The 25,736-nt window shown below is 47.8% G+C and overlaps 1 protein-coding gene across 2 annotated transcripts in view; it reads right to left on the bottom strand.

Moving 5' to 3' along the window:
• CCDC181 (coiled-coil domain containing 181) overlaps nucleotides 1-25,736 on the bottom strand; it is a 472,735-nt gene that overhangs the window by 85,041 nt on the left and 361,958 nt on the right. Inside the window, exon 5 of one of the 2 annotated variants that reach the window (XM_069636478.1) lies at nucleotides 11,949-12,106. In XM_069636478.1, the coding sequence (XP_069492579.1) occupies nucleotides 11,949-12,106 (158 nt within the window). The remainder of the gene's footprint in view (nucleotides 1-11,948; nucleotides 12,107-25,736) is intronic. The other variant, XM_069636479.1, reaches the window with a different exon arrangement.

A 25,736-nucleotide genomic window follows, 5' to 3' on the forward strand; every position in this document is an offset into this window, starting at 1 on the left:
GGGAGAGGCGTGCAGAAAGGGAGGGGAAGAACAAAACACTTAACTATTGTACTAGGCCTGATAACATTTCAGATAGTGTTGGGGAGGGGAACAAGTAAGGCGAGGGGGAGGAGAACGACGAGGCTACTATCATACTAGGTCCCCGGACAATTCACATAGACTAAGTGCATAGAAGAAAGTAAAGGGAGGAGATGAGAAAAGAGAGAAAGGGAGAGGAGGAGAGAACAGAGACAAAGCAGTCAAAAAGAGTGGAGAAGCAAGAGGGGAGAGCAAATACAATTGCAGAAGTCAGTAGTAACACATAATGTTGCAAGCCAGGATACAAGATGAAAATGGGAACAGCATGATTCAGGGCCACCGATGCAAAGGAAGTCCAGCATGAGAGTTGAGAAAAGGTGACGCATCGTGAATCAATTAAGTCAATAAACGTCAAATCCACCATTGGCCACAAGACGGTGATGGTGAAACCAGAATGTATCAGGACAGACTCCTGCAGACGTAGGCTGGAGGGGGCGGAGCAGGGTAGAAGAATCAAGCAAAACAGGCAACAGCTGTGTGTGAGAAGGGTGGGTGGCACAAGGGAACATCACGGGGGACCGGAGGGGGTGGGGTTGGCCTGTGGGGACACAGGGAGTAAACACATGTTGGTGCATGCTTACCTGCTGTCTGAGCAGGGGGTTGGGCCCTGGGTCCTCCTGGTCCAAACAGGAATTGCCCTTTACTTTGTCTGCCCTTCACTTCGGACACCCGGGCGAGAGACGCCCTTGATCTAAGAGTTAAGAGCAGGAAGGAAGTGGCAGGGCTAAGAACATGGGCGGGACTCAGGCCAGGTGACCTAGATCCACTTGCACCTGCTCCCCATCTGCAAAGGAAAAGAGGATGCAGTGCTCCTTAAGTAGGAAAAAAGAGCTGCAACCAGGAAGACACCAGCTGAGCTGGGCTTGCTAAGTGGGGAAAAAGAGCAGCAACCTGGAAGGCACCATGTGGGCAGGGCTTAGGCCAGGTAACCTAGATCCACTTTCACCTGCTTCCCATCTGCAAAGGAAAAGGGGCAGGAGGGCTCCCTAAGTAGGGAAAAAGAGCGGCACCTTGCAAGGCACCAGGTATGCCAGGTGACCTAGATCCACTATCATATCATAAATACCATTATTGACTGTACAGAGTTACCTTGATCATTTAGTCAAGCATGTATAGACACTTCGGGTTTGGCATGTGAGAAATTATTAGGAAGGCACCAGGTGGGCGGGGCTCAGGCTAGGTGACATAGATCCACGTGTACCTGCTCCCCATCTGCAAAGGAAGAGAGGCTGGAGGTCTCCTTAAGTAGGGAAAAAGAGCGGCACCTTGCAAGGCACCAGAAAAAGAGCAGCAACCAGGAAGGCACCAGTTGGGCGGGCTTGCTAAGTAGGGAAAAAGAGCGGCAACCAGGAAGGCACCAGGTGAGCGGGTCTTGCTAAGTAGGGAAAGAGAGCGGCAACCAGGAAGGCACCAGCTGGGCGGGGCTTGCTAAGTGGGGGAAAAGAAATCCTCATACTTTGTCAGCATATGAGATTGTACATTCTATGAGCAAGTAGGCCTATATGTGACAAATGTCTTCTCTGTTCCACCGTGAGCCTGATCATTTGGCCAAAGAGGTTGTACGCTCAATGAGCAAGTGTTTCGTTGCCTCCAAACTACTGTTGGCTCTATCATAAGCTTGATCATTCACCCAGGTCAATTTTTTCACGTAGACCTGCATCTATTTTATACATTTTGGTTTTCTACCCATTTGCAATTTCACACCCACAAAGCTTCTTCTTGCTGTACCATACACCCTCCTGAGGTTCATCCTAATATACACCTCACACGGGTGCGTCAACCTCACGGTTTTCACCTTAAGATTCATTACTTGCATACAGTTGTTAATTGCCATATAGCCACACACAGCTTATATCTGAATAAACTGATATTTCATTACATATCAATGCGGCTGTTGTCCTTTTGCCGCGACTTTCTGATAAAGCATTTTCGGGGCTGTACAATATAATGACTCCTCACATTTAAATAATATGGCTGACTTACAATAGCCGTGACTGGCCGCGCTCATAATATTTACTTTGTGATGTCAGCCCCATGCATCGCTATGACATCATCACGTTAATTGGCACGCCGACATAAATAGCAGCCATTTTTAATCCCGCTTTCAGGGCTACTCGAATTCAGTCACGAGAGGCATGGAGAAGAAAATTTCTGTTGTAGCTTCATTTTCAATCCCAGTAAGTATGCTTGGAACACATGCACACTGTACTAACACTGTTGCACTACCTTAAAACAAGCCAATGGCATTTTTCTTACAGATCACTTTCTATTCATTTGTAGAGATTACAACACCACTGACTTGTTCAGGACCTTAGTGTCCAGACGTTGGGTTATTTTGCCCAATCTGAATTTTTAAGGACACCTGAATTGAGGGGAGACCTTATCCATGCCTACTTAATAAATGTTTAAGGATATCAACAAATTGGGCCCTCATTCCGAGTCTTGCGTTCCAGAAACAAGGGTGCCTGTAAGCTCACTGGCACACTTGTTTCCGGACCGCCAGACTACGTGTCTGTCTGCAGGGGCCTTAGCGGCCAGCAGGTCTGAAACTGCCGCGTGCCTCAGCTCCGGTAGGCAGAGTCGTCACGGAAGCACCGGCACTGTTAGCAGCTGTGCTTCCCTATGCCCACTCTCATGGATTGTCCTATGGGACTCCACGGGAATGGGGAGATACCGAATCTGCCGCCTGGCTTCCCACTCTGCCGGGAATGTTATGTCCCAGTGGCACCTGGAAGTCAGGTGACGGATTCAGTGTTTCGGGGTCGGCGGCAACCCACAAGTGGCACCGGCAGGTTACCGCTGACCTCGTAATGAGGCCCATTGCATTGGTATGACATACTGAGGTAATTTACTCCTTTGTTTGTACCCTTAGGGTTCCAGAATTTAGATCAATTTCTTTAAGAATGTTTGCTTATTCTGCAGATTCTCTAAAAACGGGTTCCCTTAAGAATTACAAGATGAGGCCTTCATTTTCTTTTGCCTCCTCTAGTGCAATGTACAACCACTTTTCCCAATATCCTTTTTAATTTCCCTTTGTTTTATTCCCCAGATGCTCTGACAAAATATATATTGAGTACGGCGAGAAGTCAGAAATGTGGGGCGGACAATTTGTTAAAGGTTTTTCACAAATAGCTGATTTATTAACTTATAAGGGCGTGATAGACGCCTCATTTTCCCTAACCTAACGTGGATATCACTGCCTGAAAAACTTAGACTAAAGGAAAATACTAACAAAAAGGTGTATGTCCCTCACACTTATACATACAACAAAATACAAGTATTTATATGGCTGTGCAAACTCAACAAAATAACAGTTAAACTTCAACACAATTTTTTAGGCAAATATCCTGGTAAGTAGGGTAAGATCCCCTTCCCCAGGGTTAATGGAGGATTTTCCAAATAAATGTTCCAATTGACAATGTTATTTTCAATAGTCAAGTTCTAGTTTAAAGGCAACACAAAGTTCCATTCAATAGCCAGGTTCTGCTTCAACAGTAACACAACAGTTCCTTCCTTCCTTTTGTGTTTCACTTGGCATTTGGATTTAAACAAACAAGGGAATGGGCAATTACCGGGTCATTACGGCCCCACCGGACCCGGTAATTGCCCATTCCCAGGCACTTGTAAAACATGCTCCCCATCCCCATTGAGCACCAGAGGGCTCAATGGAAATGGGGAGGCCGGATGCACCGGCACCATTCAGAATGGTGCTGGTGCATCCGACATGCTCTACTCGCGGGCACCGGTCCGCCCGCCAGGTCAGACCTAGCGGGCGTAAAGGCACCCGCGCACAGAACTCGTAGTTTCCCGGTACAGTAACAATGGTACCGGCAAGCTTACCTGTACCGTTGTTACTGTACTGGCAAACTTGTAATTAGGCCCATTGAATAGTTGGCTTTTTTAGCCCTTGATAGTGTGCAGGGGATGCAAGTTCCCTCACTTTGGGAACTTTTTTGTTGTTCTTTTTCAGGAACTTAAAATCTTTTCTCTTCATTTAAATTTTGCTTATTAATTCTGGCCTTTATGTCTCACTTTTCTCATCACATCTGCACATAGATGCAGTGCATTCTTCCCAGTACACTGTCTCAGTGTTTTCTGCATTATAAATCCTAAACTTAAATCAAAACTCCCCTATGCACCGATAAAAACATCTATGGGGAACACGTATGGTGCGGCCCAATAGTCCTAACCATCGACAGTTGATAAGGTTTAAGTTACTTACCTGTAACTATTGTTCTCCAGCATGGGTCTAGCATGGATTCACATGCTCGTGAATATTCCAGGCTGGGAATCCTCAGTAAAAGAAAAACAGTTTCACTTTCACTTACAAACTGTATTTCTCCTTTAAACCAATCACTATCCTCTGGTTCATACTGCCCCCATCCAATGACGGTCCTCTCCTAAACCCCTCCTCTGGCAGCCATCTTCAGATTTGGTAATCGCGTAAAGTGGCAGTATGATCCAGTAGAGCGGGAGAGGGGTCGGAGGAAGGGTTTGCATGTGAATCCATGCTGGGGAACAATAGTTACAGGTAAGTAACTTAAACCTTCGCCAGCCTGGGGTCTGGCATGGATTCACATGCTCATGAATAACGAATACATAGCAGTACAAAATTACACAACCATGGGAGGTGGCAAGGCTCAACAGAAGCAATTACACTTACCCCTGGAACAGACTCACCTCAAGGAAACAGGTTGCGTAGCACTGCTTAGCCGACTCTGGACTCCTCTCTGAAATCCCTGTTGCTGCAGTAGCATTTCGTGAAGGTGAGCGTGGACCTCCACATAGCAGCCCTGCAGATGTCGAGCAGGGGCACACTAGACAGGAACATCGTCATCGCAGCAATCACTCTGGTGGAGTGGGCTCTTGGACGGCAGCGGTCGGTTAGCCAGCCGATCACAGTGCGTGATGCAGCCATCGAGCCATCTTGAAATGCAAGCCTTAGACAAGGCCTTCCCATGGTTCACATGACCAAAGTTCATCAACAGCTGTGAAGACATTTCCGAAAACTCTTTGTGCGTGTCACATAGAACTTCAGCAACATCCAGTGAGTGCAAGGCCTTTTCCGCCGGCAACGAAAGTTTCAGGAAAAAAACAGGCAACACCAAAGGCTTGTTGAGGTGGAATTCGGACAGAATGTTCAGCATGAAGGAGGATTGAAGGCGCAGCACCACACTCGATTTGTGGAATGTCAGGTATGGTTGCTTGCAGGATACGGCCTGTATCTCACCTACCCTAGTGGCAGTGGTGATGGCCACAAGGAAAGACATTTTCCACACGAGAAACTTGAGCGGGGCCTGATGCAGAGGCTCAAAGTGGGCCCCCATGAGCCTCGTCAGAACCACGTTGAGTTCCCACGCCAGGGCAGTAGCCTTCACCAGTGGGAAAAGTCCTTTGAGAAACTCCTTGACGAGTGGGTGGGACCAAAGTGAAGATCTTCCTGGTGACCTGGTGTCGGTCACCCCAGGGCATTAAGTATCATCCTGCAGTGACACTGTCTCAGTGTGTTGATGACTCGTAGCAGGAGAGGGAACAGAGGGAACACATACAGTAACAGCCCTTCCCATAGGAAGGAGAATGCGTCCCCCTGGCTCCTCGGTTGTTGGAACCTGCTGGCAAACTTCTGGCATTTGGAGTTTGTCGCCATTGCAAACAGATCCATCTGGCGTCTGCCCCACTTGATAAAGATGCAGTCCGCCTGATCCTGCCGAAGTTCCCACTCGTGGTAGGAGCGCAATCCCCTGCTGAGGGAGCCTGCGATGGAGTTCTTGACTCCCACCAGGTGAAATGTGATGAGGAACATTCCTTGTCCGACGGCCCAGCGCCACAAGTCCTGCGCTTCCTTGGAGAGCGCCGGGGATCGAGAGCCCCACTGTTTCCTGATGTAGAACATGGTGGTGGTGTTGTCCGTGAAGATCCTCACCACCCTGCCCTTCAGAGACAGAAAGAACGATTTGAGTGCGCAGAACACTGCCCGTAGCTCCAGTATGTTGATAGGGATATCCTTCTCCTGCAGCAGCCACAGACCTCTTGCGTGTAGACGTCCGGTGTGGGCTCCCCAGCATTCCAGGGAGGCATCCGTGGTGACCCGTCACCACCTTATCCCCCATCTGAACTCATCGTCCATACACCTGTATCCAGGAACTCCTGAAGGGGTCGCATTTGCAATCTGCAGAGGCAGATGCAGGACGACATCATGCCCAGCAACGACTTGATGGCTCGCACCATGGCGGTCTTCGTCGATGACAGTTGCTGCACCTTCCCCTGAATGGATGTTACCCTCTCTTCCGAAGGCGACGCCAGGCAAGACACCATATTGAGCCTGGTGCCTAGGAACAGTGCATTCTGCGACAGTTTTAAGCAGGACTTCAGAAAGTTGATGTAGAATTCTAGATCTGTCAGAAGCTGGACAGTAGTCTCTGTGTGTCCGACATCCAGCTCCCGCAAGCAGACACAAATGAGCCAGTCGTCCAGGTATTGGTATATATGTATGTCCGACATCCAGCTCCCGCAAGCAGACACAAATGAGCCAGTCGTCCAGGTATTGGTATACATGTATGCCCTGTAGATGCAGATAGGCCGCCACCAGAGCCAGGCACTTTGTGAACACCTTGGAGGCCGACTTTAAGCCGAAGGGTAGAGCCTTGAACTGGTAGTGCTTTCCCTGCACTACAAAGCGTCAAAACATTTGATGTTTCTTGTGAATGGGGGTGTGAAAATAGGCGTCCTCCAAGTCCACTGAAGTCAAGAAGTTTCCATTTTCCAGTTGGCCGAGCACGTGCTGAAATGTGACCATCCTGAACTTTTGGGACTTTAAATATTTGTTGAGACATCGTAGGTCTAGGATAGGCCTCCAGCCCCCAGTCTTTTTTCTGACCAGAAAGTATCTGGAATAGACTCTGGAGCCCTGGAGTCATTGGGGAACTAGCTCTATCGTGCTCTTGCTGAGGGATGTGCTGCTCCTGACGGGTAACGGGTTGGATCTGCGGACACCTGTGTTGAAACTCCAGAGTGTGTTCCTGGGCAAGAGCATCCAGCACCCATCTGTCGGTGGTGATCTTCTTCCACTCGCTGACAAACTTCATCAGCTGACCTCCCACCGGAGTGCACGAGTGAGGGGCTGACGTCCTGGTTGGTTCAGGCCTGCTTCGGCGCCGGCATCTTGCCGTGCCGGCGACGCTGTCCTCCGTTACCATAGGCCTGCGAACAGCCTCTATAGGCCTCCCGAGTTATGGATCTGGAGGGTTGATGTTACAGAGCAGAGAAACCTTTCAAAGACCTGCTCGACATTCCCCTGGAGGAGTGAAAAGAAGAGCGATGCTGCTGCTCTGTCTCCGTATCTGCTTTCATCTTCACACTGAATCTGTTGGTTGTCTCCACGACCAACAGTCTGGCTTCAGAGATGCCAGAAGCACGGAAACTGCTCTCCTGAACATCTCTGAAGACCTGCTCTCCAACCTCGATTCCAACACCCTATGTCCTCATCTTACTTCATCTCTCTTCTGCCTTTGACACGGACAACCATGCCATCCTGCTCAACCATCTCTGTGATAACCTGGGTATTACCGATCAGTCCCTGGCTTGGCTGACCTCTTTCCTCTCTGATCGAACCTCCCAGGTCCAACTTGGGTCCTTCCTCTCCTCCAGCTCCATCTCCATCTGTGGTGTTCCCCAGGGGTTTAAACCTTCTCCCTGGCAGTTCAACCAATACCTGGCACATCTTGCCCACTGCATTGCCGTTCTCTGCCCCAACTTTCAGTGCTATGCGGATGACACTTAACTGAATTTCAGGCACCCTTGCTCCACTTCCTCTCCTTCTCTCATCTCTGACTATCTGCTATCCAGGAGTGGTGTGCTGCCAATTATCTCTATGTTAATGCTAGCAAGACCGAGATTTTCCTCATCGGCACACCCGCTCCCTCCTTTTCTGGCACTCTCTGACCGGCCTCTCTTGGCCTTCTCCCTGCTCCCACCTGCGAGATTAAAAACCTCGGGGTCATCTTCGACTCCACACTCTCCTTCTCTCCTCACATCTCTGACGTCTCTAAGAAGTCACACTACCAGCTTCACCTCCTCAGAGGTATTCTTCCTTTCCTCCCACCAGAAGCTCACCGTCTCCAGAGCTCTGGTTCTCTGTAGGCTGGACTACTGCAACAGCCTCTTTCTAAATCGCCACCCTCTGCAGCTCATCCAGAAGAGAACTGCAAGATTTGTCCTTCGCCTCAAGCCCAGGAATCGTATCTCTCCACGACTGACATCTCTGCACTGGCTCCCAGTGGCTGCGAGGATCAAGTTCAAAACCCTCTGCATTGTCCAGAAGGCTTTCTGGGGCCGGGGGCCTAAATACCTTCAACTCTCTCTTCCTTAATATCTTCTGTCTCGAGCTCTTCGCTCATCCGCCTCCAACTCCCTCAGGGTCAGTCGCTTCTCCAAGCAACGAGTTGGTGGTAGATCTCTTTCTTCGGCTGGGGCCTCCCTCTGGAACAGCCTACCTGCATCCCAGAAACTTGAGGAGAACCATCTCCAGTTCCAGAAGCACCTCAAAACCTTCCTCTTTGCTTCTGCTTTCTCTCCTCCTCTCCCCTGCTGAACTCCTGGCTGAAACAGATACTGCACTGGTCACCTGGCTACCCTCTGATGTTGGGCTCAGGTCCCCTCCCCCACCAGCTGAACAACTGTACTGCCTCCCTGGCAACCCCCGCACTTAGGGACTGTTTTCTGTGCCCCTACAGTCCCCTACCAGCACTCGACACCTGATGTCTGCACTTACCCTTGCACTTGCCACCAGCTGGCTGCACTTTTACTTATTGCTTTTATTTATTCCATTTATTTTTACTGTCAATCTCATGTACTGCACTGCCCTTCCCACCAGCACTTTTCCCCTTCCCCTGCACTTGCGCGATCTCAATGTCACCTGGCCTAGTAAGATCGTTGTCTCGGTCTTCCCTCTGTTCCCCCCTCCCTTGCCTCATCGCGCCTTGAAACACTTGTATATAGGCGCTTTATAAATGCCATATCATATCATGGCCTGTAGGGACTTATCAACGACCTTCCCAAATCAAATTTTGCAGTCGAAGGGCATGTCCAGTACCTTTGCTTGGACCTCCTGATGGAAATCCAGCCTTGGTGATGAAGGCAGACACTGTTCTCCATCTGCCAGAACCTCGTGCCTGCGACCTCCAACACCACTGTAATGGTGTGATCAGACACTACTTCCCCTTCTTGGAAGAGAGTGAGTGGCTCCATTCTCTTATCGTGGGGGAGGTACTCCAGAATAGACCCCAGCTTGTACCACAGCTCCCTGTCATACCTGGCTAGGCTCCCCAGTGCGCTGGCCACCTTGATAGTGGATGTCACGGTGTAAATCACCTTCTGTCCCCATGGCATCCATTCTCTTCCCCTCGCTGTCCGCAAGGACCAAAGAGGACAAGGACGGGGTGGCATACCATTTCATCGCGGCCACCGATCCCACCGAATCCGGCGATGGCTGAGACCTGAGGCACTTGGGTGCAGAGTCCGGTAGCCCATACTTCTTCTCCAGCCTATCCTGTTTGGCTGGTGCCGTGCAAGGGTTCTTCATGAGGGCCAGGCCCTTTTCCCACATGTCGTCCAGATTGGGCACCGCCATGATCATCTTCCTCTTGGCCTCGCGCCTCTGATACAATAAACCCTCCTTCTTGGTTTCCTCGGGCACAAGCTGGAATAGCTCAGAGGCTCTGGAGATCATGGAATAGAACAATCCCACCTCATCCAGTGGGGACAGCCTATGTGGAGCATCCAAATGCGGAGACTAGCCGTCCACTGCGGCAATATCATAGTCGTCATCCATCGATGTGGCCGTATCCATCCCCGTGTCTGGGTCTGTTGAGGGAGAAGATGCCCGACGTGGATGTTGAAATGGGGATGTCAGATTATGCTTCCTCTTCTTCACTGGAGGCTAATCAGGGACCTGGGAGACCATAAGAGCCGTGGCGGGGTATCCTCCTTTGGATCTCTGACACCAAGGTGTGCAGAGTCGACAGGATTTCCAAGGAAATGTCCCTCAGCTGAGATGGCAAGGCCAGAAAACTAGGCTCTGCAATATCGTCGTGATCGTCCTATTCAACATCCTTGTGGACTGTGTGTAGGGACTCCTGGTATTCATCGTCTGCGGACGAGACCTCCATAGCTTGGGCCACGGCCCGGGAGGACTATTTCTTGGCCTCCTCGCCCCCTCCCTTTTGTCCCCCCTGAGGGTCTTCAACCAGGGCCTGAGCCGGTTTCCCCCCTTCTGGCATGCCAGCAGACTTTCCCAAAGTCACGCATTGGAGGCAGGGATACCTTCTGCACTGCAGGGTAACCTTTGCAAGGTCAGCGCCCTTAGTCATCGTGGTAGCAGCAGCTGCCAACTCCGTCGCCAATGAAGTCTTAGCCTGTGCCGATTGGGCCTGCACGGGCTGTTCAGCCGCCTTCTCCTCTGTCTGCGGCTTCTCAGATTTCTCCTGCAGTTTAGCCGGGGTAGATTTCCTTTTCAAGGAGAAGCTTGATTGCCAGCTGGCAATGTAGGTGGAGGGTGATGTTTTTCACGCCCTAGCCACCTTGGGACCCGCTTCCGCTGCGAACCCGTACACTCAGACTTGCCGTTCTTGGCCTTGTCTTGGGCCCCCACAGATGAGGCACCTTCAAAGGACTTAGAAGACCGTTCCTCGGACCGGCCGGTCCTGGGTGAGGCATGACCCTGCTTGGAGAACAGGTCAGAGGCCTTGGCGTTAAGCCACACCGCCAGTCTGCTGTGCCTGTCCCTTGTCAGCTTCTTGGAGAACCCAACGCATATCTCGCACTCCACTTCCTTGTGGTCTGGATGCAGGCAGTAGAGGCATTGCAGGTGCTGGTCTTCCGCAAACACATTCTGTAGCCCGCATTTGGTGCAAGGCTTGATGGAGGACCTTCCCTCCTTCTCCTTCATCATGGTGGGAGGGCACGAAGTAGGCCCAATGGCTTTCTAGAATCTTTGCCCTTGAGGGGCGCTGAAATTCATCGACAACGGGTCACTGTTGTCGGCAGATGGATGGAGAAAAGAGCACACCAGAATCAAAAATAGAACCTTTTTCCGTCGAAAAACTCGAAACAACGTAGAAGTAGCTCAAACAGCAAACTCGAGGACTCCCAACACTGAAGCGTGTGGTAAAAATCTGAAGATGGTTGCCAGAGGAGGGGCTTAGGGAGATGACTGTCATTGGGTGGGGGCAGTATGACACAGGGGACAGTGATTGGTTTAAAGGAGAAATACAGTTTGTAAGTGAAAGTGAAACAGTTTATCTTTTAGGATTCCCCGCCTGACGATGGTGAATATTCATGAGCATGTGAATCCATGCCAGACCCCATGCTTGAGAAAAGGAGAAAACAACCATAATGTGGCATGTCCACCTGTGCATGAAAAAGTACTTGAACTATATTTTGAGAGGTATTCCGAGCTTAAAGCCTTGCTCCCTGACCCTAGCAGCCAAAGAAGAGATATCCAAACCCAATTTATGTATTTTTTATTTATGGTATGGATGAAGCATAAATCATATTAAACAGATGATGTACGTAGCGTGTATAAAACAAAGGTCATAGAAAAATATACACTATGTAAAGACAATCTGAAAATAGATACTTTTTCAGCGGTTCTCTAAAATGCAACAAACTGTTAATGGTACGAATGGCCTTTACTTCTACTTCATACAGACTTGTCTACCTTTGGGCAGTGTTTTGATTATTACATCCACAAATGATCTGTAGCAGCTGGAACAAACATGAGGCATTATACCAAAAATGTAATAAATTACTAGAACACCATAGCCTTCCTCACTACCAAGGTATGATTTCAATACTGTACAAATGCAACTTACTGTTTGAAAGCTTGGTCACGCTCCGATGTCCTGTGCCCAGGGTCTGCTTCTTCCTCTTCTTTCTTTAGTTGTTCTAACTGCTTTTCTCTTAGTTGGTCAATCTGTTTTCTCCGAAGCCACAATTGGTAAGCTTCATCTGGATCTCTATTTCCTTCCTGCTAACAAAAACATTAATAAATACAGTCTCACTGTGATTAAATAATGTAAATCATCATCCAAAAAAGTAATCTTTGAAGACGGTCTACATCAAGTTTAGATTTGACTGAACCAGAGGCACGGAGGGAACAAGTGGGTCTGGGGAGGTAGGAGGGCTCTACACTTTTGTCTTCATTCAGGCCAAATTCCTTACTCTCTACTTAACAGACACATGCTAAGAATATAAAATATAATAAAAGGTAGAAGGGATAGCAAAAGAAAGGGAGATTTTGACTTTATCAGCATTAGAGACCAAACTAAAAGCCACAAGTCCCCAGGAAGATCATCAACAGAAGGAACTCCTCAATGCCTGTCACTAGGATCCAGGTGTAGGAGAGAAGAACAAATTACTTACCCCTGGTAATGTTCTTTCTACTGGAGTTTCCTTTCAGGTATTCCTCCTCTTTGATATATTCATATTCTGCTTTGCATCTCTGGAAACCTTTTTCATCAGTAGAGGGCGCCGTTGACTCGTGGCCCTTGACTGCTTCCATACTGCTCTCGGCTGTGACATCGACACTAGTATAAGTAGCACATGCGGCGCCCGTTGCCTCAGTTCATGTTTTTCCTCCTTTTCCTTTACACATCGGTCTCGAAGGTGACAAAACCAAACGTTGAAAGAGAGAAAGGTGTAACAAAACGCAAATTCATCCAAGGATAGAGGGGCAGGTTGGGAGGGTGATGAGGAATACATGGAAGGAAAATCCAATAGAAAGAACATTACCATGGGTAAGTCATTTTTTCTTTTAATGGATTGTGTCCTCCCACATATTCCTCATCTTTGATAGACTCCCACAGCAGTATGCAGGTGGAGGTGGGAAAGGAGAATTTACTTTTGATTTACGCTGTGAAGAACAGCCTTGCCAAATTTAGCCTCCTGGCCCGATACAGAATCAAGGCAGTAATGAATTGTAAAGGTGTGCAGCGAAGACCCAGTCGCAGCACTGCAAATGTCCTGCACCAGCAACTCTTTGTAGAGCCAAGGAAGTAGCTACTCCTCTTGTGGAGTGTGCTTTCAGACCATCAGGGGCCGCTTTGCCAGCCAAATTGGAACCCTCCGTAATGCATAAAATGATCCACCGAGACAGAGTCTGTTTAGTGACGGCTTGTCCTAACCTACGCCCAGTATATCCCACAAAGTGCTGATCATCCGGTCTCAGTTTAGCGAGCCCACAAATATGGAAGCTCTACGCTTTCTTGGGGTCCAAATGAAGTCTTTCTTCAACCGTTTAAGGATGCAGAGGTGGATAGAAAGATGGCAAGACAATTTTTTGTGCTAGATGACATTCTGATACCACATTTGGCAAAATGAAAGACGAATACATAAAACAACTTTGGCCTTATAGAAGATGGTAAACAGTGGTCTGCAACTCAAGGCCTGAAGCTTGCTCACCCGGCGAGCAGAGGTGATCACTGTCAGAAAGACAGCCTTCAAAGTCAGCATTCTAAGAGGACACAAATGAAGCGGATCAAAAGGGCTTCCAATCAAGTAGTTTAACACCAAATAAAGGTCACAAACCGAAACGATAAAGGGAACCGGTGGCAAGATATTAGTTAAACCTTTCAGAAACTGGATAACAATAGGCAATTTAAGTAAGAACCTTGCTCAGTCGTGCGCTTAAAGAAGGAGAGCACTGCCAAATAGCCCTTTGCAGTGGAAAACTCTATCCCTTGATGGGCTAAATGCAACAAGAAAGATAACACAATATGTGTAATGCAAGTGAAAGGATCTATTTTCTTATCTCTACATCAGCTACAAAACATGTTCCAAAGGCAGTGGTGTAGAGTTTTTGTTGCCGGCCTTCTTGCCGAATGAAACACCTCCATTATGTCTTCCTGGCGATCCAAATCTCTGCATCTTATCCTTTCAGAAACCAGGCATGAAGGTTCAAAGTTTTGATTTCTGGGTGGAAAATGCAACCTTCCTCTTGAGTAAGACGAATTGGAGGGCAGATGGACATGTCCAGAAGTTTGTGGGTGCCACGTTCTCCTGGCCCAATCAGGAGCAATTAGGATCATGGATTTCCCTAACTTCCACAACCTCCTGATGGCATGAGGAATGATGGAGACCGGCGGGAACGCGTACAGAATTGGAAATTCCCAGTCCACCACGAGCGCGTCCCCCAAAGCTCCTCTCTGAATAAATTCCCCAGAGCAGAACAGGTCACATTTCCTGTTGACACTGGACACAAACTGATCTACTTGATGGTGAAGATCTCTTGAAGGACTTCCTGAGCCAACCGCCATTCTTGGTAGATGCTCAGAATGGCAGCCACCGTGTTCTCTTCTCTGGCCAGATGAACAGCTGACAGAGAGATTCCTTCTTGAAGTGCCCAAAACCAGAGCTGAATTGCCTTTCTGCACAGTGGAAGTGACCCTATACCTCCTCTCTGGTTGAGGTAATGCATGGCCACTGTGCTGTCTGTCATTATCAGGACATTCCTCCCCGTGCAGAGGGCAGAAAGGCCATCAGCGCTAGTCTGATTGCCCTCAGCTCTAACAGGATTAGATAGAGACGAATGACCGCTGATTGCCAGATCGTTCATGTGAGCTCCCTAATCCAAGAGCGAGTTGTCCGTGACTACGGTCATCTCCGGCCACGGTTGGCAAAAGGTTCTGCCTTCAACACATTCTACTTGTAGGCCCACCACAGGAGAACCTGCACAACCTTGCTCAGGACCTTAAGAAGGTTTGTCATGCTGCTGGAGAACCGTGAACATTGAGATCTGAGGACCCACTGAAGGGATCTCATCCTCTGGCGGGCCTCTGGCACCGAAAAAATGCAGGATGCCATGAGACCGATAAACCTCAGAAAATCCAAGGCTGGTAGACGTTGGTCATTCTGAAACTTCATGACCATCTGCAGAATATGCTGAGCTCTCCACTCTATTGCACTTTTCCCTAACAGGATAATGTAACAATGCAGATAAAATCAATACAGTTTGGTCCCGCCACCAGATGTTCACAGAGGGGCAACACACTGTGGGTAATAATAAGCAGCGCTCAGATGCCCGAGGGTTTGTAGCGCTATATAAATGCAAATTACTATTAAGGTACAAGCTGACAAGTAACCTGTAAATAGCCAGTTCAAACATTAGCGATAATGCAACTGCCACATAGAGTAGAATAGGTTGCGCCACACAAGAAGGGTGAGAGGTAAAGTACACGCATACGTTTAAGGAAAGGTTGCAGAATACACAGATAGGGTTAGACAAGTAACAAAGATGGGTGTAGGTAGGGATGCAGAATACATGTGTAGGGAATAATGTATGGCGCCATACAATGCATGAGACACAAAGAACATTAGCGTGGCAGAGATTGAACCAGAGAACCGCCATTTTTAGAAAGATCTTTGAAAGACCTTTATTTGGAAATACTGAATCCTGACATCAAACTGCTTTGCACACATCCCAAGCCCCACGATGTTCGGACGCACGTTCAGGCATCAAGGCCAGTAAGGAAGGCCCCCCCCCAAAAGGGAATCAATACCACACTAGATAACATTCTCCAGAAGCACACAGCATGCAACTATAAAGTTAATTCTTTTTTATTAGTAGCAGTGGGAAAGCGCAGATAGCCTTGATGTCCAGGTGTACATTGCTTCCGTGCCATGCGGCCTACTAATGAATAAACACACAGTGCAGCAGACACAGGCTAAACTAGCAAGAAAACTCAATAAATAGATTAAAATTGGTTATCAACAGTGCTCCTCTACCATGTCATCAGAGCAGTGATCATTTATTTCAGGCTCAAATAGATAGTGCACCTGCTACTAACTTGGTACATCCAGACACAGGGATGACACGCCAAGAGCACATACAGATTGGCAGAGATGGTCTCAGATTTAGGACTGAGAAGGGATTACCTTCTTTAAACTGAATCATAATGGTCTGTTCATCTTCCCTTCTTCACCACGCACCCTGGCATCGCATTAAAGTGCCCAAGGTCAGATGAGCAAATTACTAACCAATTAGAATGTTGTCTGGTAGGTTGGCTACCGTAGTATAGAGCCAAACAATGAATTGATAGTATGAAATGTAACATTGGCCCTCATTATGAGTCTGGCGGAAACCGTGCCGAAAAAACCGGCAGGTAGCCGCCGGACCCATAATGGATTACTGCTGCCTGACTTGCCGGAATAACCGGGGCATTACAGCCGGTAAGTCAGGCGGCGGCAATTATTAATCCCCATTCCCATTTGAGTCCCGTAGGACTCAATGGGACTGGTGACCATGTAAGCACCAGCACTGTTAAGCTAGGAAGCTTCCATGAACGCCTACGGCCGGGTGCCATTCCGCCCGACAGGGTAGACCTGGCGGACGGAACGGCAGCAGGCCGCAGACTTGTACTTTGCCGGTCCAGAAACAACGGTGGAGGTAAGCTTACCGCCATCATTGTTTCCGGACCGGCAAAGTTGTAATGAGACCTATTGTTTAGTAGGACGAACTTAGGAGGAGTTATCAGTTAAAGAATATCCAATAGTAGTAGCCTTGGCATACAGAACATATAGGTGTTATATCTTAAGTGAGTAAAAGTGTTTTCTCATCACAAACCATGGCACCATTTATGATGTGTTTTTTATTTAAAAGCTTGTATTTTGTATTATGATGACTGAGAATGTTTTTGTTTGTTTTCCTGGGCGTTCATGTGTGAATAAAGCTCGGTGTTCCCGTGCACTAGTAGTTACTCAATTTACTTGAGTTTGTCTTGTTATTTGTTATTGATTCGGACCACCTTAACAGTAATAACCTCCTGTAAGAAGAGCAGATCTGGATCGTTCAAGGAATGCCCGCTTGGCAGGGAATTTGGAGGCCTCAAAAATGGAAGACCGTAACCCCGGGCTACTGTTTACGGGGCCCAAGTATCAGAACTAATGCTTTGCCATTCTTCCAAATGCTGTGTCAGCCTGCCTCACACCGCAGTTCTGTGGACTGAGGCTTCAGAGAGGTTTGGTGGTGCTGTGGCTGCTGTGGACGGTAAAGAAGCAGAGATTACCCCCACGTCCTCGTGAGCCACAATGTAGCTCCTCTGTCCCTTCTGAGAGAATTCCCCTCTCGCCCTTCCAACTGAAGTGTAGTAACAAAAGGACCTGTCTCTCCAATTCTGAGTCGCCGAATTAACCTGCTGTGGCCAGCGAATCGCAGCTCCCATGATTTCTCTGCTGTTTTAGAAGTTTGCAGTTTTTACAAGCTTTCATTGGCTTTTGAGCCAAAAAGCTGCGAGCCATCGAATGGCATATCTAACAGTCTTGCTTGCACGTCTAGGGCAAGACCAGATTTGCGCAACTACGCAAACCTTCTTGTGACAGCACTTGCCACCATGTCACGACTAGCACAATCCGCTGTTTCTAAGCCAGACTGTAAAGACTGACACATGGCATCTTTATCATCTTGAATAATGTTGAGGAGCCCTTCTCTTTCCTCACCCTCCGGAATGTGTTCTGCAATTACCACAACCTTCCATAAGGTGTAAGAGAATTTTGTCGGACACAAGTAGCATTGGTAGCATTTAGCCATGCTGCTCACTTACTCTTTTTCCTAGGGCATCAAACCTTTTGTCTTCTCTATCTGGAGGGACTGTGGGATAGGCAGGAGGCAGCAGCCTTTGAAGGTGAAGTAGCTGACTGAACTACAAGACTCTCTGGAGTTGGTTGCCTTGATAAGGATTCTGGATCAATTGCAGAAGGTCTGTACATCTGCGTTAAGTCCTTGTGTACTACTCTGTTCCTCGGTGTTGTGTGAAAGGGTAGAATTAGGCCTGTTGTGATGCAGGTCCAATGCCCCAGATGTGAGAGAAAGTACAGGTTAAGGAAATCTCTCTAACTTGAGACATGAACTACATAGAGGGACAGCCACTGTGTTATTTTGCACGACCCAAAGGCCTTATGTGAAGCTGGCAATAGGATAGATGAATTTCTGAGAACAGTCAATGATGAAATACAGAGTAGACACCTGAAGCATTTAACAATGAGAGTGCAAACTATGTACAGCAAAGTAGAAATAGGGTCAGCTTACAAGTGACAGGAGACACAGTGGAAATACTATGTAGAAATACATACTAGACCACAGTTGGGAACATATAGAAATGCATATTGGTAAAGTAACATGATATTTCTGGAGTTTGTGCCATTCTAAAATAAAATACATTTTGAGAAGCAGCCCTCCAAATTAGTTAGAAAACGTGACCGTAGAGAAACATTCACATTTCCAGTAGTCCGATACAGCTCATTGCTGCTTGTCTCAGATGCTGCATAAAACAAGATCAGGCTCCATGAGGTAAGATGTGAAAAGCTGCACAGGGGTTGGCTAGGAGCAGAGAGCGCAACATGTTTCCCAGCCTCAAATCAATGAAACATAACAAATAATGTTCTTACACATGACTAACAACCAGCAAGATAAAGGCCACAGTATGGTGGGAATGAGGTAATGTGCTGAGATGGGCACCAAACGAAGTGCATCAGGCAGAAGAAACACACTGCCCCTTGTTGGAAAATATCCACCTAGGATTGGAGTTACAAGTACCAAGCAACATGGGTACTTCGACTATGAATATAAAGAAATAAGTATTCATGACCATAGGAGCAAGGGGATGCTTGAACAATGCAGGACATGTAATAGGGGATCATGGAAGGGTTGGGGGGAGGAGTACATTCAATGTTCTGATACTTCTTCAAACCAAATATATTCACAAGAGCTAGGTCCACTCGCACTCACCCACATATAAATGCACAGTTTAGATTTGCACATGGTCTCAGAGCAAAGGGCTAAGAAGTACACCCCATGAAGTCATGTAGTCCATCATGGCAAAAGGAACGAAATGTACCAAAAGGTGAACACATTTCCAAAGAGAAGGGCAATACTGTCAGTTGAACAGTCACATGGCTGAGAACAGTCAGATGGTGCCAACCTTTGGGTCCCATGGGAAAATGATGAGGTAGTCTTCTCTGTTGCCACATTGTCTACACCTCACAAAATGATTGGTGAATTAAGGTGAAAGAAACACACCCAGGAATACTCAAGGCAGGACAGCCAATGGGAAACTGAGTTTTATGTTGCAAAATGGTACAATGTCTATTGTCCAATTAAAAATGGAGAAGCTGGATATTAGGTAATTATCACAAGATAGTAATTAGAATGGTCACTAGGAATAAGCTAGGCCAATAGGGGTAGGTAGTCTATATGGGACAGCCACCACTGGCCAATCAGTGAATGTGCATTCACATGTACTTCGAAACAAAGTTATGAGACATGATGTCACTACTTCCTATAAAAGCTGCCATTTAATGATGAAATATTGAACGATTTCTGAATTATTCCCTGCCGAGGCTGCGTGTAATAAACTTTTTTTTTTCTTGCTTCACGTGCACTTTTATTGGCTCATTGCATTGTTTTTGTACAATCCAAATTTTGGCACTACCTTACATTTGGTGGCCTGCAACTTGATTCCAGGCCCACCCAAGAGGCTAGGAGCTCCTCTGCTGCATTTTCCTTGGCAAGCGGCACCTGCCTGCAGAGAGCAGAAATTGTGCACACCATGAGAAGGCCAGCAAGCGCTCCAGGGTTATCCAGAGGTTTGCCTGATCGCTGGAGGATTTGGTGCTGCCCCCAGCTGTGCAGGCTCTTTGTGGGGGAGAGACTGCATCAGTGGTCCTCGGAAGAACATACAGAATGAGAGTGCGCCTGACGTGAGAACAACAAATGGAACAGTGAGTATTGGGAGGAGTGAGGAGTGTGTGAGAGAGCGAACCACGTGGTGTTTATCTGTTCTACTTTTGAGTAGAAACAGAGAAAAGGGCTCTCGCAGAGGGGAGCAGTGACACCACACTAGTAGCAATGAAAAAAGAGAGAGGAGGGAGGGCAGTACTGCTTAAAAGAGAAGAGAAGTCCTGTAGTGGAGAGGACCGTTTCCCTCCATCCTGAGGTAAAGCGGCGAGAGGAGGAAAAATAAACCGTTGTGTACATAAGTGGTGATATTGGATTTTTGCTGTATGAATTGCAATAGAAGGGTGTTGTATGACTTGAGGTGAGTGGGGGAGGGGGGAGGGTGTGTGTGTGTAGAGTTGATAAAGATTTTGTGTGGGAAAATATATTGTGGTGGGGGGGGTTTATTGGGAGATGTCATGTGGAGACGCACAGTCATTTTGTGTTTCCGCTTGTGGTTTTGTGGTGGACAGGTGTGCGCCGTCTCTGTAGACCTTTGTTGGGAACATTTCTTTGTTGTGACGATTTGTTGTTGACCATGAAGTCATTGTGACTGGTATTGTTCAAAATGTGCATGCCGGTTGAGCATATGTGCAAGGAGCTCCCGACATATAGAGAGAAAATCCTTAAGTATCATAATGAATGGGTGACGCAGACAGAAGGGAAGATGTTTACAGTGTGGCCGGTGGAAGGTACGTACAATAAGGGAATCATTGAGCATATGTACACACATTATTTATCAACATAAAAAGGTAAACATTAGAATTATTGAAACTATATCACAAAATAGAAGGAGATTCGGAGAGTAGAAATGAACACAGGCATAAGACACCTGTTGTAGCCATAGCCATGCCCCTTCCCAGAGACAGCACCAGTGCAACCCAGGCTCCAACGCCTGCGCAGTCAACGAACCCGCCTCTTTCAGAAGAGAGCACCAATTTGGCAGAGGCTTCAATACCCGCACAGTCGACAGCCACGCCCACACTCCGGACATATCCGGTACAGCCTGCCGCGGGATATACAAATCCTTGGTATAAACCCAAAGTAGAATCAGAACCAAAAGCATCATGGGGCACTGCAGCAACTAATAAATCTTGAGACCTGATTATAACAAAGCTAGGAGATAAGGCGTGTAGGGACCCAGAGGCAGCTATCCAGAAGACAGAGGAAGAGGTTCAGAGGGTGATAAGGAGAAGGGAGAGGGCAGGATCATGCCCAATGATAAATGCAGATACCTGGACAGCAGGGGATATTCTGCTAAAAATAAATAGCGCAGTGATTAAGGATGTCAAGACAGAGACAGAAGAAGGTATGCGAGAGGGAAGGAGAAACTAAGAAAGTACCCAATCCAGGGTGCAGCACCAGCAGAGTTTTGATTATGAGTTAGCGAGGGACAACAGGATGAGGACGAGGAAGATTGGGAGTCAGAGGAAGAGCCGAGGGAGGGAACGCCATGGGGGGTCATGGGGGGGGGGGGCTCAGACCATGCCCAAGACCAATGGCACTAGCAAGTAGGAAGAACAGAGCAAAAGCACCTAAAACAGGGAAGAATGGGACACAATTCCCCTTAATACAGAAAGGAATAGGGAGATCACAGTATGTGCCTTGGCCACACATGGATAAAAATGACCAGATAAAGATCTAGCACACACTCCTAGGAGGAGCAGGGAAGTGGATCTACGCATTAGAAAAACAAACCGCAGGAGTTGCCTTAGCAGCTGAAGATATGAAGATCCTACTCGCCACTATATTAGAAGAGCAAACAAACACAATCTGGGAGAAAGCCGGATACCCAGGGGTTCAATTAGAAAGTGACATACACGATGGGGCTCCATTTAATTATTTCCGAGCCCGTGTCTGGGATACTTTGTGAAGAACATACTGTGAGGAGCCAGGTATGAGACTCAGACACAAGGGATTCTAGGTTTTGGTCGAAGACTTATTAAAATAAAAGGGGGTGGGGAAATGCCTCTCTGTCCCTGCACAAGAGGTGTTTTGCCTTTTAAACACCAAAACTAAGGGTCTGTTGATGTCAGAGAGTCCAAAACAAAATCGTCCTGTGTCCAAAGTACTATTCTGACCCTCACATTCTGACAAAATAAACTAAGGTGAAAAGGAGAATATCTTTGGCATTAGGTGATTGATAAATGTTCAAAGGGAAAATACACAACTCCAACGCAAAAGTTCCAGAAGGAAAGAGTTCTTTGTTCCAGAGGGTGATTCCCTTCCCCTGTATTTCTCTTCAATCTCTGGTATATTTAGAAGATATCAGTTCCTTGAGATTCTCTTCCTTCACAACACCACTGATATTCAAAACAACTTGGTTCTTTCTTGATAGGATACCCGGCCGAGTTTTCCCTCCTCTTTTCTCTAGTTTTACCCAGCCTTTTGCTCGTCCTGATATATCTTGCTCAGTACCCCTTTTGTGGCAATGTATCTCTTGTGCACTATTCAATTTGTCCTTGCCTGGTGTGCTCCCCGAGCAGAGCTTTCACTTTTAACAGCCTGCTATATTCTTTTGCCAGTGCTTTCTTGCAACTGCCTGGTATACTATCCTGCCAGGTCTTTTCTTATGCACGTAATGCATACATTCACAGACCAGTAAGTCTAACTTCTCTTCGGTTTCCCATTTAACCAAATGCCCACCGGCTTTGTCACTTTTCAATACTTTGCTTTTTAATATTCATTTTCATGCAGCATGGCTGCCCATATGTCCAAGTGTCCCCATTTCCCTTTCGGGGGACTCACCGGCTCTTGCTGGTGTATTGTCATCTTTCTGCAGCAAACCGATGACAGGTGATCAGCGTCTCCTTTTGTCTCGCCGATTTCGCTCTTCGGTTTCTCTGCCTGCTGTGGTCCGGGCTCTTCTGCTCCACGTCAGGCTTCCATCAGGTAAGCGCTGTCGCTCGACAGCTACGAACGCCCATGAGCCCTGGGTTGGCTTCTGGCGGCCCCGCAGCTTCTCTTCTTTTGCTGATGATCTTCCTCTTATATCTCTTTGAGCCAGATGGCTCCACGGCAGCTCCTGCAGCTCCACGGTCTCCCGGTCTCAACCGAGAGGGACAGTATTCTCCTTCCAGCAACAGCACCTGCCCCCTGCACAGGAAATTCTTTCCCTGGTTTCCCCCTCAGTGAGGGAGTCTTCCAGTTTCTTTTGGGCTGTGGAACTACGCTGATGCACAGGGGTTCCCCTTCTTTTGAGGTGGGGGGCAGACTGGCCCCTTTGATTCTTCCAGTACTTCTCAGCTTCCCTTAAGCAGTTGGGGTGCAAGGATTCCCTCCTCTTTGGCTGAAACAGCAGTACTCAGTGCCTTCTTTTCTGCCACACGAATCCTGAAGCCAGGTCCTCCAGGGAGGGCCATCTGTAACGCTCACCTGATTCCCGTAGAGGCGCCGGTCTTGACTGGGCGTATACCGTATCTTCAAAGGTGATGTGTAACACACGGCTGGCTCTTTGGGCTGGACCTCTGTGCACTGTATGTCTGACTCGAAGGGTAAGATGTCTGCAGATAGAAAATATGGGATTAAGGAACTGGGTTATTGAATGTCTCTCTCTTCTTCCCTTTCTCTTCTCCTGTAGAACCCCAAAGGTTAACGCTCTCACCTTAGGTAAGTGAACGCCGTGCTCTCCATCTGCCTCGGGGCAGGGTGCTGTAACCAGTTTCTTCACTGGATAAGGGGAGCAGGCCTCTTGACTTCAGAGGACTGCTGTCCGTCGTTTACTGCACGAACGGTAAGTTTCGAGTAATTCTTATGTCTTTAAAGTCTTTAGTAATGATGTTTCTTGTTTTGCAGGGTTCCGGCGATGGCGGATGACGGGCTGAAGTGAGTTGAAGATGGAGCCCGTGTGATGAATAGAAGCGCCTGGAAGCACGTAAGTAAGCGCTTGTTGCCTGCTTCACGATGCGCTCTAACTGTCTTTTTATTTTGCAGGTACAAGTTCGGAGTGGCTGCAGAGTGCCGGAATACCCACTGGGTTAGATGTGGAAAGGAGTAATGGCACGTGAGTATTAAAGTTCCCCAATGTCTTTAAACGCACCTTGTTTTGTCTTTCAGATGCGGGATGCAGCGCCGAAGGCCTCCGGAGCGTGCGAAGAGTTGGTAAGCTTTTGTCTTTCAGATGCCGGAATGCAGTGTGAAGACCTCCGGAGCGCACGAAGAGTAGGTAAGCCTTTGTCTTTCAGATGCCGGAATGCAGCGCGAGGCGTTGGTGACAGCCGATGGACCAGGTAAGTGAAGAGCTGTCACTGAAGACCGTAATGCTAACCTGTTCTTTCTTGTCTTTATAGGTGTTGCTGAAGACTGGATTCAGGATGGTAAGCCTTTTTCCTTAGGCCCAGGATCAGATGCAGAAGACACGATGAGCGTTCTGCTGCAGAGGATGCAGAATAACGCAAAGCAAGATTCATCCATCGGGTGTGGTTTAAATAGCCTCCTGTAGTGCTTAGGTGTCTCCTTCCACAGCCACGCCTAGGTAAGAAAAGAGTTCCTGCTTTCCAGAAGAGTTCCAGTGTTCTGAATCTAGGGAGTGGCTCCTGCCCCACCCAACAGGAAATGTAGTTCCAAACAGAAGAGGATCAGAGGCTCAACTGGCAGGCAAGTAAGCAGCATGGTCTGCTGCAGGTAAGTCCACCCAAGCATTATGAGCCCGGCGCTTCCAGCGCTGGGACTGGGCATATTTGTGAGCCTGGTGCCACTGGCGCCAGGACTGGGTCCAAAAGGTCCCAATTGGGACTGGTTGGCACTCGGAACCTGGGTTATGGATCTGCTTCCAAGGGAGTTGGGAAAACCCTGAACTTTTGGAAGCAGAGATCATGACAGTACCCCCCCTCAAGGCCCCTCCCAAACCGGGCTTCTCCGGGGGTTTTGGCTTGTCAGGAAATGTTCGGTGAAATCTTTTGATTAGGCGAGGAGCGTGGACATATTCAGCAGGTTCCCAGGATCTCTCTTGGGGGCCGTAGCCTTTCCAGTCAATTAGGTAAAATAGTTTAGATTTGGAGATCTTGGAGTCCAGAATGCTTTTGACTTCAAACTCGAGTTCTCCATCAACTAGGATAGGTTTTGGAGATTTAGTTAGTCGGGTTTGAGGTTGCACGGGTTTTAATAGAGAGACGTGGAAGACCGGATGTATCTTCATGTGCGGGGGCAAGTCCAACTTGACCGCTACTGGGTTTACTATGGTAGTGATGGAATAGGGACCAAGGTATCTTGGGTTGAATGTGCGTGGCCCTTTTAGAGGTAGATATTTGGTGGATAACCAGACTTGATCCCCTACTTGATATTGAGGGGCTTCCTTCCGATGTTGATCTGCTCCTTTCTTGTATTGTTCTTTAGCCCTTTTGAAGGTGAGAAACAGCTTCCTTAAAGGCTTGGGTGATTATAGAATGCAGGTAGTCTACTGCTGGTGTTTCAAGATCTTGGAGGGGATCCAACTCCGAGGTTCGAGGGTGACTGCCGTACAAAAGAAAAAACGGGGTTTTCCCAGTTCCCGAATGGACAGAGTTATTGTAGGCATATTCGGCTATCCAAAGGATGTCTTTCCAAGTTTTTTCAGTTTGTTGCAGCATGCAGCGTAAATACTGTTCCAGAGTTTGATTGGGCCTCTCGGTTTGTCCGTCGGTCTGAGGGTGGTGACTGGTCGATAGTCTCACATCAATTTGAGCCGACCGACAGCAACTTCACCAAAAATGAGAAATAAATTGACTACCTCGATCCGAAATTAGAACCGAAGGAAAACCGTGCAGTCGGACGATGTTTTCGAGAAATTCTCGGGCCAGAGTTGCTGCTGTTGGCAAGCCTTTGAGCGGAATGAAATGCGCCATCTTGGAGAATAAGTCCACGATTACTAGAATCGTATTGTATCCGGAGCATGGAGGTAGATCGGTGATGAAGT

Source organism: Ambystoma mexicanum, chromosome 7p (assembly GCF_040938575.1).
Source record: "Ambystoma mexicanum isolate Mex_15411 chromosome 7p, UKY_AmexF1_1, whole genome shotgun sequence".
NCBI lineage: Eukaryota > Metazoa > Chordata > Amphibia > Caudata > Ambystomatidae > Ambystoma > Ambystoma mexicanum.